Genomic DNA, 22,242 nt, shown 5'->3' with positions numbered 1-22,242 from the left:
CCTGGATTTCACCTCAAATGTAGCGGTTGTTGTCGCAATTGGCTCCTTTGAAGGATCCTGCGTCTTTGTCCTTTGCTGAAATGTGCTCAAATCTGTCTGTCTATTTTCAAAAGCAAACGCATGTGGTAGCCTCTCGTGTTGCCTTTTATCGTTGTCAAAAACAGCCACATCAATCCTATCACGCTTGGGCTGTTGAACTTCACGGCCTCAGTCGAAAGTGTCAATTTGTTACTGACATTCACAAAGAATCCTGTGCCGATTCCATGGTACGGGATGCTATTATCCGGTCGGCGCCCGACAAAGAAGTTCGGCAACGCGCCCTTCAGTTGGCAAATCCGACTCTAGATGGAGTTCTCTCCATTGCGCAGTCTTTTGAAATTTCTCGCGCCGCTGGGGCGCAAATAGAGGCGTGGGGTGATGTCGGGGAAATACAACTTCTGTGCGCTGTTGACGACGCGTCCCCGCGGGCCGACGTGGCCGCAGTGTGCTCCCACGCGCAGCCTTGGCCTAACCGTAAACAACCCACTAAGAAACTGCAGCAAAACCCCCGGCAACTTCCTTCATGTCCGCGGTGTTTTACGAAACATTCACGCGAGGAAATGTCCCAACGTTGGGCTGTGTGTCACAATTGCAAAAAGAAAGGTCATGTGTCTTCTGTTTGCAAATCTGACCGCATACATGATGTTCATGAACATGACGCTGATTCTGATTCTGTGTTGTCTGTCAATTGCACTTCTTCCCTTTCAGGGAAGTTATTCCTCACTGTCCAAATCCTTGGTCGAGCTGTTCGCATGCAGGTGGATACCGGTTCTGCTGCCACTATAATTAATTCTCAGACGTATCTTGAGTTGGGTTCTCCAATCCTTTCACCTGTCACTCGGCAATTACGGACATACAATAAACAGAAGATTTCTCTCTTGGGACAGTTTAATGCTGAGGTATCTTACAAATCCTTCGCTCGCATTGTTCCCATATTTGTGGTCGACCAGAGTAACAAAGAGAATCTTTTTGGTTTCGATGCCTTCTGTGTTCTCCATAGATGACTGTCAATATCGTCTCTGATGCTATTCCTTATGCCCAATTGGATTCCTTGTCGATGACATTTTCGTCCCTTTTTTCTCCTGGGTTAGGCCGTGCAAATGACTTTGAAGCTCATATCACGCTCAAAACCACTGCTTGGCCTAAGTTTTTTCAGGCTCGGCCCATTCCTGTGGCCCTTCGTGATCGGGTAAAACGTGAGCTGGATCGTCTCACTACTTCAGGGGTCTTGCTTCCTGTCACTTCCAGTGAATGGTCCTCTCCTGTCGTTGTCGTTGCTAAGCCAAATGGTGATATTCGTCTCTGTGGCGATTTCAAAGCCACTGTAAATGCTCAATGCCTCATCGGCACTTACCCTATGCCCCGTCCTGAATAACTGTTCACTAAACTTGCTGGAGGCCAGTATTTTTCTAAAATTGACCTGTCGGAAGCTTATCATCAACTTCCTCTCGACACTGCTTCCTGGCAGTTTCTGGTCCTTAACACGCCTTTCGGCCTCTATCAATACCAACGATTGCCATTCGGGGTTGCAAGCGCCCCTGCTCTCTTTCAGCGATTCTTGGAACAATTATTGCTCCCTGTCCCTGGGTGTATCAATTACATGGACAACATTGTTGTCACTGGCTCCACCACTGAAGAACATCTTTAAAATCTCCGCACACTTTTTCATGTCTTACAGACTGCCGGTCTGATGTGTAATCTTCAGAAATCACAATTTTTTCAGGCATCTATCACGTACTTGGGGTTTCAACTCTCTCGGGAGGGTATTCATCCACTTCAGCTAACTGTTGCAGAATTCAGTGCCCTTCCTCGCCCTACATCTGTTAAGGAACTGCAGGCCTTCTTGGGGAAAATAGCAGACTATCACAAGTTTTTACCATCTGCAGTTTCTGTGGCTCAGCCGTTGCATCACCTGTTGCATAAAAACGTGCCTTTTCACTGGTCCGCGTCATGCGATGCGGCTTTCCAGAAACTGAAGACTATGCTGAAACAGGCCCCGTGCCTGGCTACTTATCGACCTGGCCAACATCTTGTTCTTGCCACATACGCCTCTCAATACGGGGTCGGTGCAGTCCTTGCGCACCGTTTTTCTGATGGTTCGGAACAACCCATTGCTTATGCCTCCAAAACGCTCACGGATGCCCAACGGAAGTATTCTCAAATTGAAAAAGAAGCTTTCGCCATTATTTATGCTCTTCATAAGTTTGGTGTTTTTCTCTTTGGCTCAAAATTTCATCTTGTTACAGATCACAAACCACTTGTTTCCTTGTTTCATCCATCAACGTCACTTCCCGACAAGGCTGCACAACGCCTCCAGCGTTGGGCTTTTTACTTGTCTCGTTTCAATTATGAGATTCATTTCCGGCCAACGGCTCAACGTGCCAATGCTGATGCTCTGTCTTGCCTTCCCATGGGTCCTGATCTGGCATTCGATAGGGACGAACTTTTGTGTTTCCACCTGGATGTTGCAGAGCAGCGGGTTGTGGACGGGTTCCCCATCACTGGGGACAGGCTGGCGGCTGCTACGGGTTCTGACCCTACCCTCTCCCGGGTTTCACACTGTATTCAGAAGGGTTGGCCAGATCGCCCGTCTGCTAAGACTTCTGATCCGTTACGGAACTACTACGCTTTGCGCTACCGCCTCACGGTCAGGGATGGTGTTATCCTCCTTTCCACTGACAATGCTTCGCCGCGTGTTGTGGTACCTGCGTCTTTGCATGCTTTGGTCTTGCGCCTCCTTCACCAAGGGCACTGGGGTGTGTCTCGCACAAAATCTCTGGCACGCTGTCATGTGTACTGTCCTAGCACCGACTCTGAAATAGCACACATGGTCGCTGCCTGCGGCCCTTGTGCGTCACAGGCTGCCGCCCCGAAGTCATCTTTGTCACCGTGGCCTTCGCCTGAGAAGCCCTGGGAGCGCATTCATGCTGACTTTGCGGGACCCTTTTTAGGTACTTATTGCTCCTTGTAATTGACGCCTACTCTAACTTTCCTTTCATTGTCCGTTGCACGTCGCCTTCCACCGCGGCAACCACAAGTGCTCTCGCCCGCATTTTTTCTTTGGAAGGCCTCCCCTGTACTCTTGTTACTGATGATGGTCCGCAATTTGCCTCTTCCGAATTTGCGAATTTTTGTGCTCGTCACGGCGTTATGCATGTCACGGCCCTGCCGTTCCATCCACAATCAAACGGTGAGGCTGAACGACTGGTCCACACAGTTAAGGCTCAGATGCGGAAACTTCTGACTTCTTCTGCTGCTGATGAGGCGCTTCTCCAGTTCCTGGCGTCTTACCGTTTCACCCCCATGGGCGACCACAGCCCGGCTGAGCTCTTACATGCCCGACAGCCCCGCACGCTACTTCATCTTCTGCGGCCTTCCACCTCACGGCCGCGGGTGCCTCCACTTGGCCGGTTCACCGCCGACGACCTCGTCTGGGTACGGGGATATGGCAGGCGGCCAAAATGGAGCCCGGGCCACATCTTAAGACACCGTGGCAGACGCCTGTATGAAATCCAGACGGACATGGGTGTTGCAGTGCGTCATTCGGACCAGCTTCGGCCTCGTGTGCCAGCAACGCCTGTTCCGAATGCCGCTACACCACCTTCGGCTTTACCTGACGCTCGGGATCTTGGGATCTCTCAATACTCACAACGCAGCCCTCTCACCGTCATCGCGATGCCAGCACAAGAACGGACGCCACCAGGAGACATGCCCATCCAGGAACAGGATGACCATCCTCTGTCAGAGCCAATCTACTCGCCTCCTCCTCCAACGGACGCAGACACATCACCCATGTCTCCTGTTATATCAACTGGACTTGCCACAACGGGCAGATCGGTGCATGGGGCCCCAGCAGATTCGACCCCTACATCTCCTGTCAACTCGACCCGTTATCATCGGGGACACTTCCATCCGTACGGGAAGCCTCCTCCTCGAGACTTTACGGCGAGTCAAACAACGCCTATGGACGTTAGCCATCTCCAGGACACCTCCATCAGGACCAGTGCAACAATTTCAAAGGGGGGAAAAGTGTTGTGACTCGCCGATCATTCAAAGCGCCGCCGCGCAATTACGCGCGTTCTCTACGTGTGGCGCTGTCTGCCAGCCATGCAGCAGCTACGCCACCTAAGCGGCCAGCCGAGCAGCGGCCGCTAGACTGGGACTCGGTGCTCATTCGAATGCTAACGTGTACACATGTCTTGCTTGTCAACTTACTCTGTGACTTATATGTGTTGTGACGTTCTGAAATATATGTGTTAAACTTGACGTTAAAACATGTGCCAACTGGGCTACCAACAGTGTCAACTCAACAATCATTCAGCAAACATTGCTGTGTATGGGCCTCCACATCAAGTGCCTTGTTCATGCACAAACAAAACATTTTCATCTGCGATGAAGGCTGGAATTTGCATCCCAATACCGCGACTGGATGTCTGCTGAGTGGCAACAGTTAGCCTTTTCAGATGAATCTTATTCTCCATTGGCATGAAATGGCTGAAAGCAAACACCCTGCAACAGTCATAAGAAGTGTCCAGGACGGAGGAGGGACTGGGTGATCCTGTCATTCTGGAAGGCACAACGGATCCACAGGTATACATCTATCCTTGGGAACCATGCCCACCCCTACATCCAGTTCGTTTTTCCTCAGCACTAAGATATCTACCAGCATGAAAATGCAACATGTCACATAGCGCACAGTGTACGTGCGTGGCTTGAAGAGCGCCAGGACGAGTTTATCGTACCCCCTGGCCACCAAATGCCCCAAAATTAAACCCAATCAAGAATATGTAGGACCACTCAATCAGGCTGTTCACGCCATGGATCCTCAACCGAGAAACCTAGCACAGCTGGGCGTGGCACTGGAGTCAGCAAGGCTCCAAATCCCTGTCGATACCTTTCAGAACCTCACTGATACTTCCTGCACGTCTCACTGTGGTTCACACTGCAAAAGATGGTTATTATCTTCTAACGCAGGGCCATATTTATGTGACTCTATAGAGTAAAACATAGCAGGAATTCCACCATAGCCTGTTATGAGTCTTCTCTGTTTATTAATACTTGGGTGATTATTCTGATCCCTCTTATTTATGAATGTGTGTAGTGGTCAGACTTTGGTACAGTAATATCTTCATACATGAATTCATTTTTAAGAAAGCAATTTTGTCCTTACGAACATTTGTGATACCTAAATTACACTGGAAGAGTTGTGAATAAAGAGAAAATACAAGTAAGTAAAACAGGACTCGAGAATCACAAAATATTTCATTTTTCACCAAGATAAATCACTGACCTGGCTAATGAGAGTGTGAGAACCATTCAAAGCAGATACGAGCGGATCCATGAGCATCGGCAGGTATGGCAACAGGGAGCTCAGTCTGACAGGAACTGTGAGGCACAGCTCCACAAACAGGTCCTTCATGTGTTGTTTGTGCAAACCACTCTGCAAGCTGTTCAGTCCTGTGAAGAGAATAGTCATAAGGAACAGACAGTCCTGCGAAATTCACATGCAAGTAACCACAAGATTAAAATAAAAAGAAAGAATTTCAGCCAATGATATGCCTTGGCAAAATTAAAGGTCAATGAGAGGCGTTTCAAAAGAAACACTGAACAACTGCAATTTGAATCCAAGAACTGGACGGAAATTGCCTCCAAGATTCAACAGTCAGTTAGTAGCACAGTCCTTACAGCGAAAATGACAATGGCTAAGTGGGCAAGCCCCAAACCGAAAACCCAAAGCTCAGTCGTTGGGTCCTCAGTCAGTCCAGCATTTCTTTTGGCACTTACTGTTTCCTTCACCAATGGCAATGATTTTTACATGACAAAAACCGTGAAAGTAAACATAGCAATACAATTCCTGCATACTGAATTTTGCCCTTATTCATCCCCACCGGACCGGAACCCACAGATGGCACAGAGATCTCATTTTCACAGTTTAGGAGTGTTTTGGCACCCACAGGTTGATGCAAGACAGTCTATGTGGATCATCTAGTTGTTTACAAGGCTGCCGCAATAACAATAGTCAATCAGAGAACACACGTAGTTGCACCTTCTTTTCTGTTCACCATAGTCAAACCTCTCTGCTACTGCAGGTAGCAATTACTATACTCAGTTGCAGATGATACTCATGGCTAATAAACATTAACAGTTGTGGTCCGCTTCCTTGTGTGCTTTGTTCCCCTGTGGGGTAAGTTTTTTGCACTGCAGAATGTCTGAAGCATGCAGATGAAGTGTGCAAAAAAGTGTGGCTGCTAAATGCAAAGTTTAACGATCTGTTCATGTTTTTAGTGTTCAGACACGAGTTAGTGTGCTCTGTGTGCGATTCTTTTGAGAAGATGAGAGACAATGGTGCGACTCTACTGCCTCTACTGAAGTTAGACAAAATAACTGCAGTCACTTTGAAGATACATAAACAACTATCGTCAAATTTTGTAAGGAAAAACAACTGTGCGTTACACTTCACAAGGCAGTTATTCGGTGGTAGCAAGATTTCTTTGTTAATGGTTATCAGAGCATTTGTGGCATTATGAATAACCTCAAAGAAAACGGTCTCCTATGGAATAAGAGGAAATGCCTATGACTGGTTTAAAAGCTATCTGGAAGATAGACACCAGTATGTCGAATTAAATGAAACTAAGCTCTCAGGTACAGCTAGCACTGTACATTCCTCCATACATAACATAAAGCAAGGCGTTCCCCAAGGCTCCATCCTGGGCCCTTTGCTGTTCTTACTTTACATAAATGACCTTCCTCACAGCCTACCAAACACAAAAACCCTTTTATTTGCTGACGACACCTCTATACTCATATCTGCGCCCGAACAAATTCTCCAATCTAATATAGATAGAACCACAGATCAAATAAGTCGATGGCTTCAAAGTAATAGGCTGCTGATTAATGCAAAAAAGACAATTGGAATAACCTTTCACACTGCCCAAAACAGAAATCCATTACTACCAACTATATCACTGGAAAAAAATAATTTTAAACTTGAAAATGAAATAAAATTTTTGGGGGTCACTATTACTGATACGCTCACATGGAAAAGGCACATTGACGTTACCAGCACAAAACTTAGTAAAGTATGCTTCATGATTAGATCAATAAGGAATGTCACTAACACAAGTACCCTAACCACAATGTACCATGCACTCTTTCACTCCGTACTTAACTACGGAATCATCTTCTGGGACCAAAATTCTGAATGAATTAAGATATTCAAACTGCAAAAGAAGGTAGTCAGAACAATTATGTTCAAAAAATAAAGAGACACTAGTAAACCATTATTTAAGAAACTAAATATTTTGCCCCTCCCATGCCAATACATACTAGAATTATTATTATTCTTTACCAAAAAAAGTATCAACAAAATTAGCAAAAATATGGACTACCAGGATTATGACACAAGATCAAAGCCCTCTCTAAGAATACTTCCCCACTCAACAAAACTGTACAGTGATGGTGTCAAGTGCATGGGAATAAAATTATATAATCATCTTCCAACTTTTATACAAGAAATCCAAGAAATAAATAAATTCAAACAGACAGTGAAATCTCTTTTAATAAAAGAATGCTTTTATACCATCCAGGAATATTTGGAATCAATATTGTCTTAGTGCATGATAAAGTATCAAAGCTGAATGATGTTAAGTCAGTTTTGTCACATCATGTAACAATTCTCTGTAAAGCTGTAACTTTAAGTAACATAATTTTGTAGGTAATGTAAAATAATCTTTCCTCTGTATTCTTGTTTACTATTTTAGACTCCTGTAAACCGTATATTTGTATTGACTTATCCCATATCAGTTGTACAAGCCATTGTACTGATTTGATCCACGGGACAAATAATAAATAAATAAATAAATAAAAACATGGGTTTAGAAAACATCGTTCTTGTAAAAAACAACTACCTCTTTATTCGCATAAAGTGTTGACTGCTATTGACGAGAGATTTCATATCAATTCTGTATTTCTGGATTTCCGGAAGGCTTTTGACACTGTACCACACAACCAGCTTTTAGTGAAATTGCATGACTATGGAATATCGTCTAAGTTATGTGACTGGATTTGTGATTTCCTGTCAGAGAGGTGACAGTTCATAGTAATGATGGAAAGTCATGGAGTGAAACAGAAGTGATTTCTGGCATTCCCCAAGGTAGTGTTATAGGCCCTTTGGTGTTCCTTATCTATATAAATGATTTGGGAGACAATTTGAACAGCTGTCTTGGGTTGTTTGCAGATGACACAGTTGTTTATCGACTAATAACATCACCAGAAGACCAATACAAACTGCAAAATGATTTAGGGTGTGAAAATTGGCAACTGACCCTAAATAACGAAAAGTGTGAGGTCATCCACGTGAGTGCTCAAAGGAATTCGTTAAACTTTGGTTACATGACAAATCAGTCAAACATAAAGGTCGTAAATTCAACTAAACACCTAGGAATTAGAATTACGAACAACTTAAATTGGAAGGAACACATAGAAAATGTTGTGGGGGAAGGCTAACCAAAGCCCGCTTTTTATTAGCAGGACACTTAGAAAATGTAACAGATCTACTAAGGATAATGCCTACACTATGCTTGTCCATTCTCTTTTAGAATACTGCTGTGCGGTGTGGGATCATAAGGACTGACAGAGTACATCGAAAAAGTTCAAAGAAGGGCAGCACATTCTGTATTATCGCGAAATATGGGAGAGTGTGTCACTGACATGATACAGGATTTGGGCTGTGGATAATTAAAAGAAAGGTGTTTTTCGCTGCGATGGACTCTTCTCACGAAATTCCAATCACCAACGTTCTCCTCCAAATGCGCAAAATTTTGTTGACACAGACCTACATAGGGAGAAACAATCACCACGATAAAATAAGGGAAATCAGAGCTCGTATGGAAAGATACAGGTGTTTGTTCTTTCCGCATCGCACGTTATACAAGATTGGAATAATAGACAATTGTGAAGGTGGTTCGATGAACCCTCTGCCAGGCACTTAAATGTGATTTGCAGAGTATCCATGTAGACGTAGATGTAGATCATAGCATGGTGTAGTCAGTTTTTAAGAAACACTGTTAAAAGAGCCGTTTGAAGACATTGTGAGGCTTCACAAAACCTTGCTAAATGCCAGTCATTATCTAAGGAAAGACTGATAATGATAGCATATGTGGAAGTTCTGCTGTTGGATAGGATGCAAGAATTATTGTCTAGTATGCTGAAACTGCATCTGGTTTCCTACCTACCTGTCTCCATGTTTACAAATTGGAGAAAAAAGAGAAACTACTATGACGTGATGAACCACAATAATTTTCTGAAATGGTTCTAAAGTCAACTACTGGAAAACTTAAATCAGCAATCTGTCACTGTAATGGATAGTGCCCCTTACCATTAAGTTATTAAAGATAAAAGCCCCAACAACCACAATGAAAAAAAGGTGACATTGCTGAATGGTTGAAATGCCACAATGTGGAATTTCAGGACGATTTATGTAAAGTGGAACTCGTGTAATCTTGTGCATCACACAGAAACAGTTCTTAAAGAAGTGAGCGTAGAAAGTAATATCGAGAAATATAATTGTATGCTTCGGCAATTCCAACAACACGTCCACAGACCTGAGCTCGTAACAACAGTGTTGAGAAAGAAAGCGATTTTGAACTAAGTGCCATTTAACTTATGCTGTAATTCGTCCATTTTTGTTGTGTGTTTCATATTTTTGACTATATGGTGTGTATTGCATTTTTGCACACAAGAAATTTCATCTTATATTACGGAATACATCTCTGCACAAGTATGACATACCAAATGCACTGTGATTGGCAAGTAGGTAAGCATTTTATATTATTTTAATATTGTGAACTACTGTATTTACATAAATGAAATTTTGATTCAAATCTATTTCAGCAGCTATTTTCTTAACAAATACATCAACTAAACATAAATCAGACTGATTATTGTAAAGGACAGTGCACTTCCAGTTGCTTTTGTTGAGATATACAAATAATAGGAACAAGGTATCATCTGAGTGCATTCAGTAAGTCACAAGGATATTATGAGTCTATAAAGTGAACTCAAAATCACACGTTACAAGCCAGCGTAGGAACCTAGTCAGTGAGGAACTGCATAGTTCTGTTGTTATTGCTGCTGCTGCTGCTGCTGCTGCTGCTGCTGCTGCTACAGCCATACTGCAGGCACATACACTGGCAAACCAACAACATCACACTCATTATGTACAACTATGACTCATGTCAATCACTTTCTTATCCTCATCCAAGTATAGTGTGGAGGAGTCTGCAGAGCAGGCTGCAGATGAGTACTTGTCAATCCGAGTTAGCTTTGCGTGAGAAGCAGAAAACAAGAGTATTTTACAGCAAGTACATTGAATCCAAAAGCAATGGGTAACTCTATGGAAGTTATGGAATCATGTGGATGCCACTGTGCCACAAGTGAACTTCGAAACATCACAAGAAATTTTTCTATATAACAAACTCAGTGTCTATAGTGTGTTCATCATAAGAATAAACCTGATGTAAACATTGTGCCATGTATTCTTCCGCGTTTGCTTGAATCTCATTGGATTTTGTTTCACATAGAGCGAAAGCCAAGCCATGACTAACACCATGAAGTATAATCACAGAGATACGTTTTATGCTGTGTTACATACACATAGATTGAGTGATAAAGTGGGACAACAGCTTTACCGGCACATTAAACTTTGACAGCACTGGCTGGCCAGTGGTCCAACTAAGCTGCAATGAAGTGAGCAGTTTCAGTTCACGCGGAAAAAGAGACGAGCAAAGAAACAATATAGCTTTGAATGTCATTTAATTTTTAAAGAGAATGAAATAATATTCGGAGAAACTCCAGCGCTAATGTGCACTTCTTAGGTGACCAGATGAAAGGCACTCATTCTCACCTGACACAGTAGTCTAATGACAAACAAGAGTGAAGAAAGTTTCTAACTGAAACATAGGGTAATTTTTCTAAGTGAGCTGTGTGTAATGCACAAGCATAATGCAAGGATTTCACCATACTGTTGAATACTGAAGCCAATGACAGTATTAATTACAGTCAGTCATCTGGTAATCTCTTAGCTCCTTCCTTACCCGAATCCGAGAAATACATTTCAGTTCTGGAAGTTTCACCTGCTACATTGTTAACGAGCATATCAACAACAGAATCTACAAAGTCCACTTGGCGCCGCATTTTCTCTTCTTCTTCTTCTTCTTCTTCTTCTTCTTCTATGATGAGCCATTCTATATCCTGCCAGCATTCGGCTGAACAGTGTTGTTACTTCTTGGGCCAAATCCCACAACGTGGCTCAAGATCAGTTCTGTTGGTTTCATATTGTAATGTAGCAATTGCAAAAAATGCAGCATTTGTATGATGTGCTCGATGCTGTTAAAATGATTATTTTTCATGTTTCTACAATAATTATCTACCTCTGTGATATAAAACGATGGACGGAGTCCAAATAAAGAGGATTTGGTTTTTCATTTTTGCCCTAAAAAATTAAACAGTTCTGTTTTCTTAATTTAAGCAACTTTTATGAACAGTCAATAATTAAGAATCTGTATTTAAAATGAAAACAGGAATTTCGCATTCAATATGTAATTAGAAACAAGAAGACCTGCATTATTCATAAAACAAATTGAACGAGGAAAAAAATTATATTGGGGTGATTTGAAGCACCGAACAATTAACTGCATTTGGTTAACATTCCGTTACGCTACCAACTGTGCTACGTGTACGATATGGGTTTGTACATCAACTGTATTACATACAGTCGTTGGGCGAACTTCAAAGCCGATTATCTCAGTAAATTTATGAAAACCATTAAGAACAGCCTACTTCTCAGCACTTATTAACCGTATTCTACACACCTGTTTCACTAAGGAACAGAAAGCAGCCTCAGCCATTTTCATGGGACTGTACACGATTTTTGAAATTAAAAATATGTGGCTAAAGCGTGATTAAGAAAAACGTTGATGGCTGTTAATACATTTGAATATCTTAAAGTTTCATTTAACGTAACTTAGTAATAATATATCTAATACATAAGCAGGACCTACTTCCAAGAGTGTAACAACAACAGTGTACGTGTGCTTCGGCTTCTGACAAATCATCGCATTTGTGTTTGTTTACATCAGGTTTATTCTTATGGTGAACAGATTATTGTATAAAGTGTTTCTAATATCAAAAACCCTTTTTCATCATTTAATGGTATTATTGAACTAGTTATGTGGAGACCTGAGAGTAGGAGTGTGATAGAGCACATGTCACTAAGGCAGAGAGTTAAGAACTATATTACCGCAATATTTGTACCCTGGGAGTAAAGTTACCCGCCAACCGATGCTGTTAAAATCAAATGGAACAGTATTCAAGATTGAACATTTACTCCAATTACAGAGTGGGAAACTTAAAAAACGATGAAGTTGCATTATAACAATATTAGAGAAGGAAAGTTGCTACTCACCATATAGTGGAGATGCTGAGTCGCGATAGGCACAACAGAAAGATTCACACAATTGTAGCTTTCGGCCATTAAGGCCTTTGTCAGCAATAGACACACAAACACACATTGCACATGCACACGCACATGCACGCGTCTGCAGTCTCAGATAACTGAAACCACACTGTCAGTGGTGGATGATGTGTGGTTTCAGTTATCTGAGACTGCAGACGTGTGTGTGTGTGTGTGTGTGTGTGTGTGTGTGTTCCTTCTCTAATATTGTTACATTCCATCCTGTATTTTCCATTGTTTGAAGTTCCATTATGGTTCACAGTCCCAGATAAACCGCAGATGGCCCTCAACTGGCTGGGTCAGTCAGTTCAAAGATCGGAGGCAAGGCGAGAGCATATCACCTCCGGTAGGACTGTGCCTAGTAAAGCACTGGTGTGATCCAACTGCCTTTTTTGGGTTATGACAGCTTTACCTAGATGCTGCAATACACCCTCCGACAAGACACTGGGATGCAGAAGAGATACCAGAAAAAGAGGAACCCAGGCAAACAGCAGCAAGATTTTGACAGGTTTTGTACGGCTAGAAAGAATATAGCCAAAGTATTCTCACAAGTAAAACACTGCTCGAACAGATCGACCAGCACTGTTGGAAAAACAGATACTGCAATTGTCATCAAACTTTCAAGCCTAGCCGAAACGTGGTATCAGATCGCAGTCTGGATTTTACTGATGAAAATTGGAATCTAGTCCCAAAAAATACAGAAATATGCCAAGTTTTGATGTATCAACAAAGACAGAAGTGGAATGTGTCACCAGAAGCCTCAAAAGCAATAAAGTAGGCCGAGATGATTCAATAGTAGTAGAGAAGCCAATGAGTGTAAATGACAGTACCTTAGACAATACAGTCAAGCTTATATAGAACATTTGGAATAATATGTTGCATCGTTATGTTTGTAAGCAACTGATACTGACAAATGGGCAATGAGTAATGTGATACATTACACACTGTGTTCGTTGATCAATCTTCTGAATAAAGTAATGTAAATCTTCAAAGCAGAAAACACACAGAGGCATTAACAGCTAAGACCAAAAGTCAAACTCTTGCTCTTTCAATACGTTTAACTAACACACAATAAAAACTAACCACATTTACAAACATAGTGTTTTGTTTTGTGATACTAATATTCAGATTAAATATACCGTCTGTTATAACTATAACAAACCTTGTAACAAGTTGGGAAGGAGCGGTAAAAATTCTTGATACAGTAAGTCATGACTGCCGCCACCAATCGATCTGAACAGGGCACGTAGCAGGAGGAAATAGTTAAATGGCTCTTTCGCAGTCATCGCTAATTCCATTGACCTGCATAGAAAATAAAAGGGAAAAAATCATTCAGTATGTCAAATTACCATTTGAAGCATGAAATATTAACAACATATAACAAGGGAAGCCAAAGAGCGGTAGTTTCTGCAGGAAGTTAGCCACCTATCTTTCAATCCTATGTACTACATCAGCTACTGGCTTTGGTTCTCTCTCTTACTTCCAGCAGACATTGCCTGCATCACAATACGAATGCATAAAGTTCTCTCCTGTCAGCTTTTTATGAGGCCCACATTACACAACAGTAGTTGGCTATAGTAAAAACAAATACATTGACCAATATTTCAGTTGCAATGTCCCTAGGTTCAGGGCTGCAGTCAATATAGAGCTAACTTGCAAAACTCTGCACAATGCCTCATTCTTACATTAGTTGTACTTCTTTACCAATGACAGCTATGTGATACCAATGTGTTTCAGTGTACTACAACACCAGTATGGGAATGAACAGATTATTTCCTTTTCTCTTGAAAAAAGGAAAAAGATCGTAACAGATGCTGACTTCAATATTAATATCATAGCTGACAGCAATGGTGTGTCCACATTCACTGACTTAATAAAAAAAACTTTGTGCATTTACTCTAGTGGGTTGCACGAGATTTATTTTGAAGCCAGTCAGTTACCTGTGTTGATAATATTCTAACAAATTATGTATTTGAAGATGTTTATAAATTTTGCATAGATTTAGGAATCTCTGACCACTGAACTACCAAAAACTGAGAAATATCATGTAACAAAAGCCAAGTGAAAAGAAACTTCAATGAAAAAAATTCAATTAATTTTATAAATAAGTTGAGAGAGATTGAATGGCCTTACAACAGCAGCATTTCGAGTGATAACAACTTTAACAATTTTTAAGTAGCTCTCTTGATATATTAGAACCATATGCAACAAAATGACTAATAAACTTAAATGGATAACCCAGGGTATAAAAATATCTAGTGCCAGGAAGAGAGAACTCCACAATGAACTGAAATATAACAAAAACAGATGTTTTACTAAGTATGTTCATCATTATAAAGCTACATTTTAAAAAGTTGTGAAGGCAGCTAAACAAACGGCAGACAAGAAGTTCATTGCACAACATAAAAGTAAAATAAAAGTAGTGTGGTCTGTTGTCAAGTCAGAGTTAGGTGCTAAGAGTTAGTAATAATGTAATATCTAGGATTAAAGTAGATAAAAGCTTTATTGTAAACCCGGCTCAGATATCAGAGTGTTTCAATTAATTCGTCATAAATGTGGCAAAGTGAGATGTTGATGTAGTAGAGAATTACATTAAAGTAAATCCCTTTGGAATCCACCACAGAGCTGAGTATCTTAAGGATTCTTAAGGAGTCACAATAAAGGATGTGGAAAATGTTATATTATCTTTAAAAAATAAAAACTCTGCTGGGTGGGATGGGATACCCACTAAAGTGGTTAAAACTGTGTGTGGCATAATAGCACCTCCCCTAACTAAAATATTCAACCAGTCTTTTGAACAGGGATGCTTTCCCACTGTTTTGAAGTATGGCGAAGTCAGACCACTATTCAAGAAATGGGCGAGGGAAGACACGGGAAACTGTCTATTTCTATTCTTCCAGTCCAGTCAGAAGTGTTACAGAAAGTAGCTGCAAATCAGATCAAAAATTTTATTGAAAAAAATATTATTATAAGTAACCAATTTGGATTTCAACCAGGAAAAAACACACTGGATGCAGTAAATAACTTTATTGAAAAGATAGGCAAATCATGGATCAGAGGAGTAAAGCTGCGCAGTTATCTTCTATGGTCTCACAAAAGCATCTGACTCTGTGAACCATGACGTGTTTATCTACAAATCAGACAAATATGGAATGAAGGACAATGCTCTAAACTGACTAACATCACACTTACACAACAGAAAACAAAGGGCAACCATACCTCCGAGGCAGTGAATTATTATTCTGAATGGAGTGCAATATCACAAGGTGTGCCTCGAGGCTCCATTTTTGGGGTCAATCCTGTCCCTATTCTACATAAATGACTTACCCATAAATATAAATTCCCCATCAGTTGTGTTTGCAAACAATACTTCTGTTTTAATTGAACATGATGATGCAGAAAAAATTCCGAGCATCGTAAGCACACTGGGTACCTTAGAAAACTGGTTCCAGTTAAATGAGTTGGAACTGAACATCGCAAAAACCCATATGGTACATTTCAAAACAAAACATTCAAAATGTATGGAATTTAAAATACAACATAACAATCAACCTACGAAAGAAGCTGACCTGGTCAAATTCCTGGGACTAAATGTGGACAAGAACTTAAGCAGGAATACACATATTGACTTCCCATCAAATAAACTACGCACTTTCGCATTTGCAATGCAAATGCTAGCAAATTCCACTGACTTGAGTACATAAAAAATTGCTTATCATAGTTATTTTGAATCTGTCATTAGATATGGGATAATTTTTTGGGGAAGTCCAAGTTGTGTATCTTGAATACTGAAACTGAAAAAGAAAAGAGTCTGATACATGCTTACAGCACAGCACACAGAGTCTTGTCATCCATTATTTTGGAAATTACAGATCCTAACTGCCCCTCCATATACATTTGTGAAATTATAATCTTCCTATACAGCAGACAAAAATTATTTGAGGGGAATCCTTTTAACCACACATATAACATAAGAAATAAAATAATTTTATTCTACCCACACGTCAGTTGAATTTACATGCATGGACTCCACAGTACATGGGGATGACAATATAGGACAAAGTAATGGTCAAAAGCATATTGCATATGAAGCCAGAAATTTTAAAAAGAATGCAACAGCAGATTCTGTGGGAGAAATGCTATTATTCAAAACCGAATTCATAGAGGATGAAATGTTGAACAAGGGGGGTAATTAAGTGTTAGATTTTATTTTATGTATGTATGTATGTATGTATGTATGACAAAAGTGTATTATTATTATTATTATTATTATTATTATTATTATTATTATTATTATTCTATTTGTTAACATCAGCTGTTCTTTGTTCATGGTGAAATGTTACCGCAATTTGACATGTCTCCTCTACCTGAATCAAACGATTTAAATTATGTACGTTATGAGACAAATAAACCACAATTCACAATTAAGGAACTATTACAAATTTACATACATTAAATGTAAGTACTGCTAATCATTTGTCATCATACCAGGGCTTTGTTGTAGGGTTTTTCTTTTGTTACACATAGAACAGTATATCTATACAACAGAATAATACATAAAATTAAATTAACCTTGGATTTGTCAATTTAGAGTGGAATTCATCTCAAGACAATACTGATATTATTGCTCATCTGAAAGGAGGTCTGTGAGTGGGGATCAAAATGTATATTCATTATCTGAAGGACTCACCAATACATAAGCGCAATGCAGAATGGTGTGGAGTTCTAGTATCTGATAATGAGCAGGCAGCAAGAAGGGAACAAAATAGAAAAGTGTAAACCAATAATAACAAATCATGAACGTACCTGTTAACAATCTTATGCAGGTGCGGTCTGAGCATGTGTTTGTTCTCCTCTGGAAACAAAGAAACGCTACCGAACACCAACTTGAAAAGTTTCAAATACAAGTTGCTCTTCTCCATGCCATTTCCCATCTCCTCCATTCTTTTCAAGAGATACTCAAGAAGAACAGTAGCAAACACAGGTGATGTGGTTGGATTTGCAAGAAAAGAGTTTGCCACAACTTGTAGTGCTGAATTCTTGTAGATTCGATCCACTACAAATTCTATTGTCGTTGAGAACACTTCATTAAATGTTAGGGGATTCATCATAGAGAACTGAAAACAGGAATAAATAATTAACTTCTGATTTCACCAAATACAAGTGTGTCATTGTTATAGGTCTAAGCAGCTCAAAATTTAATGCAAATAAAATCACACATGGTTACACATTTTAAAGATTTATTTTTGTCACGAAGTTTATTTTCTAACCCACACAGCAGGTATTGATTACTTTCAATGTATTCTGCTTGTTACAGATATATTATGTTTATGGCAGATTCTTGGTGCCATAACACAATACATTATGTTATATTCTTATATTCTGCATTATAACTTAAAAGATCCACAAATATGCACTGAATAAAACACCATACCAAATATTGGCATTAATGTTAGTCTTTCCCAAACATATCTTTAGCAAGGTGCTTGATTTGGCGTTACCTGTAAGGGAGAACTGTGCAAAGTGGCCATGGCATGTGAAGTGGCCATTGGGGTTCTTGGGGTGCTGGCGTGGGGCAGGAAATGAACGTATTCTCCCTGGAGAGCCACTCACTCGATGAAGTCTAACCTGTCTGCTGTACCACTCTTCGGAGTTATAATAATTTCTGTGGATTGTAGATATATGACTTTACAAATGAACCATCCCGGCATTTGCCTATAGTGATTCAGGGAAATCACAGAAAACCTAAATCCGGATGACCGGACACAGTGGGTTATGTGCCAGTTGTGCTCCCTCAAGCTTATGAATTCTGTACAGGAGTTTGCGAATGAAGTTTGACTTTTATTTGTGGAAAATGTAATTCAAACCATGTTTCGCACTGAAATATACTCTGTTCTTTGTTAAAACAGATTTTTACCCCTTACTTTTTACTTTAAAACTAAGTAGCCACCTTGCCTCCTTATGTCAGGCAAAGTGGGCATTTTACCAATTTGTGAAAATAGAACTGTTTAACGTATTAGGTTTTAATAAAGGGAGATATAATATAAAAATTCCAACAATGACTCATTGGTATTATAGTCGTAGGAGACTACGTTTCTTCATTTTGTGAAGCGCAAAATTTTACATTTATGAACATTTAAACCAAGTTGTCAATCTGTGTACCAATTTGAAATGTTATCAAGATCTGACTGAATAGAGGAGATAAAGTGAAGTAACTGTAACGATGACAACGATTTTTTTGGATTTGGATGTGTAGAAGAAGAGAAGGATCAAGATGATTTAATGGTGACAATGACTAGGGAAATTGGAAGGTAAAGATGCTGTATTTATGTGTGCAAGTTGCGTTTGCTTGCTTGTGTGTGTGTGTGTGTGTGTGTGTGTGTGTGTGTGTGTGTGTGTGTGTGTGTGTGTGTGTGCGTGCGCGTTTGTGAATATGTGTGTGTATTGCTGCACAGGCTTTAATGGCAGAAAGCTATAACTGTGTGAATCTTTTTGTTGTGCTTATCACGACTGAGCATCTTCGCTATTTGGTGAATAGGATCTTTCCTTCTCTAATATTCTTACATTGCATCCTGGATTTTCCATTGTTTGACCCTTTGCCTTTTAGTAGTTTCAATTTGATTTTTATAACATTTTACATTCTGGTTATTTTTCTGATGTTTTTATTCAATTATAATATTTTTTAAACATATAAGAGTGTTCGTGTTTTTTTATTTTATTTATTTATTTATTTATTTATTTATTTTGTTTCAATCATACAACTACCACACTGACCTATTAATCTGAGCAATTTTGTTTTTAAAATTATAAATTCCCAAGAATTTTATTTAATTATAATTTTATCTTAAAATATATTTCAGTTTTTGAGTTTGATTTAGCCATATAATTACTGCTTTTATCAATTAACAATTTTTTGAGCTAGCTTGCTAATTAAATCATAAATTCCCAGAAATTTGTGAATTTTGGGAATATTGTCATCAGTGAAGTGTTACAAAAAGGAACAGCAAAATATAGATCAACATTACGCTGTCAAGTTTTGCGTGAAACTTTGGGAATCTGTTAGTGTGACCATTGAGAAATTGAAATAGCCCTCTTGGGTACATTTATTATCAAGAGCTCAAATTTTTCGCTGGCACATATCATTTTGGAAGGCTGAGAACATGTTGAAGATGAACCTCATTCAGTGAGACCTTCAAATTCAAAAACTGATGAAAACGTCAAATGTGTGCATGCTTTTGTAAAGATAAGACCGGCATTTAACAAAAGGATGATGGGTGACCTGTCGAACTTAAACACGTTTACCATACATCAAAGTTTGACCAAAGTTTTGCACATGCAAAGAGTCTGTGCCAAAATGGTGCCAAAACACTTCACACCTGAGGAAAAGAACAATGGAAGAAACTTGGGTATTGATCATCTAGAAAAGATTGCCAATTACCACACAGGTGACGACTCCTGGATTGTTTTAATACAATAGTGAGACAAAGCAGCAAAGTGAGGAGAGGCACACTTCAGACATCATCTCAGAAAAAAAAAGCCCGAATGAGCAAACTGATGATCAAAACATGCCGATTTGCTTTTTTTTACAGTAGGGGTATTGGGCATAAAAAATTTGTTACTCCACAACAAGCTGTCAATGAAGTGTTTTACAAATATGTCCTAGAAAGGCTCAGGAAATGGGGGAGTCTAGTGAGACCAAACGTTGCACGCAAGTGGATGCCGCATCATGACAATGCCCTAATTCACACGGTCACTTCCATCACAAAATTTTTTACCTCAAAAGGCATTTCTGTTGATCCACAGCCCCTCGTTCATCTGATCTGATCTTTTTTCTTTTCCTGAAATTGAAAAATATCTTAGAAGGACTTCATTTTGGTACTCTGGACGATGTTCAAAAGAATGTGAATGACCAAGTCAACCATTTGAAGCCTTCCAGTACGCTCTCAAGACTTGGAACAATGACATTGCCATTTTATAGCTGTCCAAGGGAACTGCTGTAAAGGGGACAATATTGTTACTTGAACAAAAGAAATCTTTGATGGATAAAAAATCTGTCTCATTACTATTCTCACACCCCTCATATGCTGCTACTGAATCACAGTGAGATCAAACAAAAAGAGGGACAAATATTCATTTATTTTGTGTTACTGCTAATAAGATGCAATGGTTGTGAGGGGCTACTAAACTATATATGTAAGTTTACACATTCAATCCTTCGTATCATGAGACCATCTCACTTCTTAGACAAACACATTTTATTTAAGAAAGAAACACATAAAGAAAGCATTGTTTATGTTCACCCAATATGAGAGTACTGCTTAAGAAATGGCATTTACACTCAAACAGTTGCACAGCAAGACAAAATACATTACAATTACATGTTAGTTAAAATTCACTTGGTTATTGAAACAGCTTTGTGCTTAATCTTCCACATGAAGTATCTAAGAGACACAAATGGGGGTGATTGGATTCAGTATTTCTAAATGTTCAAAACGCTTTTCATTCAGTACAACAAAGACAATGTGATACAGTTGGCATGCTTGTCTGATATGCAAGAGCATGAAATACACTTTCTTACTCTTAAGTGGCACACATATCACTCCCATAATAGCCTCTGCTTGTAAAGCAGCTTATGAAATCTCATTATTCCCACGATCCACCTGTGGATGGAATGTGTAGAAAACTTACCATACAGTACACTAGAAAGCTAATTATACCAAACAGTTTAGTTATTTGGAGTTATAAGTGAACACATAAATACTTACAACTCCTGAGAAATGTTCCAACACTTCTTTTTCTTCTTTTGAGCGAACTGTTTGGTTAGCAGCATTCCTCTGAACAGCAGGCAAAATGAGGCCCGGTAACATGGGGTTTGCACTAAGAGTGTATATATCGAGAGCCTTCATCCCCCACTTAACAAGACGTATAAACATTAGTGTTTCTTTTGGATGAAATAGTTTTCCTTGTGTTGATCCTTCAATGGTTGGAACCTGAAGAAAAAAAATTACAAGAATTAAACTTCAATCACTTTGCTTCAGATGTTTTGAAAAAACAATTTTGTCAGTTGTGCCTACATACTTTATACTAAATACTTCTGTAATACAAAACAATTTCACTGACTGATTACAATGAACGTGCACTGTACCAGCAAGTTTTAAAAGAAAATGCTGTTTCACTGGAATGCTACTCAGGTTTTCAAATCTTGTCAGAAGCAGACCGCAACAATCAGTCTTTTCTTCTCACCCCGTGCGGTAAGTCTCCCCTGGCCCGCAGTTCTGCGTGACTTTCCCAAAACCTACCCCTTTTCCTAGACCTCTCCAGACCTTTTCCTTCACCCTTCTTCCTTTCCCTTCAATCCTTCTGCCTGAAGGAGCCACTGGCTCCCAAAGCTTGCCTAATTACAACCTTCTTTTATGTGTGTGTTATGCCACCGCTTGGTGAGCAGATTTTTTCATCTATCTAATTACATTCTCTTGATTAATTTCAAAGATGTATGTGTACTTTCCATGGTCTAGTTTATGAGGGTAGTTTGAAAAGTTCTCGGAACAGAAAAGAAAAAAAGTACTTACATCACTGAAACTTCTTTTATTTTTCAATGTAGTCTCCTTGTAGATTAATGCACTTGGTTCAACAATGTTTCAGTGCCTTGATCCCACCTCAAAAATGAGTTTCCTCCAGGCCTGCAAAATAGT

General features: G+C 39.8%; 1 protein-coding gene across 1 annotated transcript in view; it reads right to left on the bottom strand.

Moving 5' to 3' along the window:
• LOC126146787 (transformation/transcription domain-associated protein) overlaps window positions 1-22,242 on the bottom strand; it is a 508,296-nt gene that overhangs the window by 377,727 nt on the left and 108,327 nt on the right. Inside the window, exons 13-16 of the mRNA XM_049915647.1 lie at window positions 21,316-21,540; window positions 17,357-17,667; window positions 13,713-13,852; window positions 5,330-5,496 (exon numbers count right to left, since the gene is read on the bottom strand). Coding sequence (XP_049771604.1) covers window positions 5,330-5,496; window positions 13,713-13,852; window positions 17,357-17,667; window positions 21,316-21,540 — 843 coding nt within the window. The remainder of the gene's footprint in view (window positions 1-5,329; window positions 5,497-13,712; window positions 13,853-17,356; window positions 17,668-21,315; window positions 21,541-22,242) is intronic.

Source organism: Schistocerca cancellata, chromosome 1, assembly GCF_023864275.1.
Source record: "Schistocerca cancellata isolate TAMUIC-IGC-003103 chromosome 1, iqSchCanc2.1, whole genome shotgun sequence".
NCBI lineage: Eukaryota > Metazoa > Arthropoda > Insecta > Orthoptera > Acrididae > Schistocerca > Schistocerca cancellata.
This window is presented reverse-complemented; position numbering and strand designations above follow the sequence as displayed.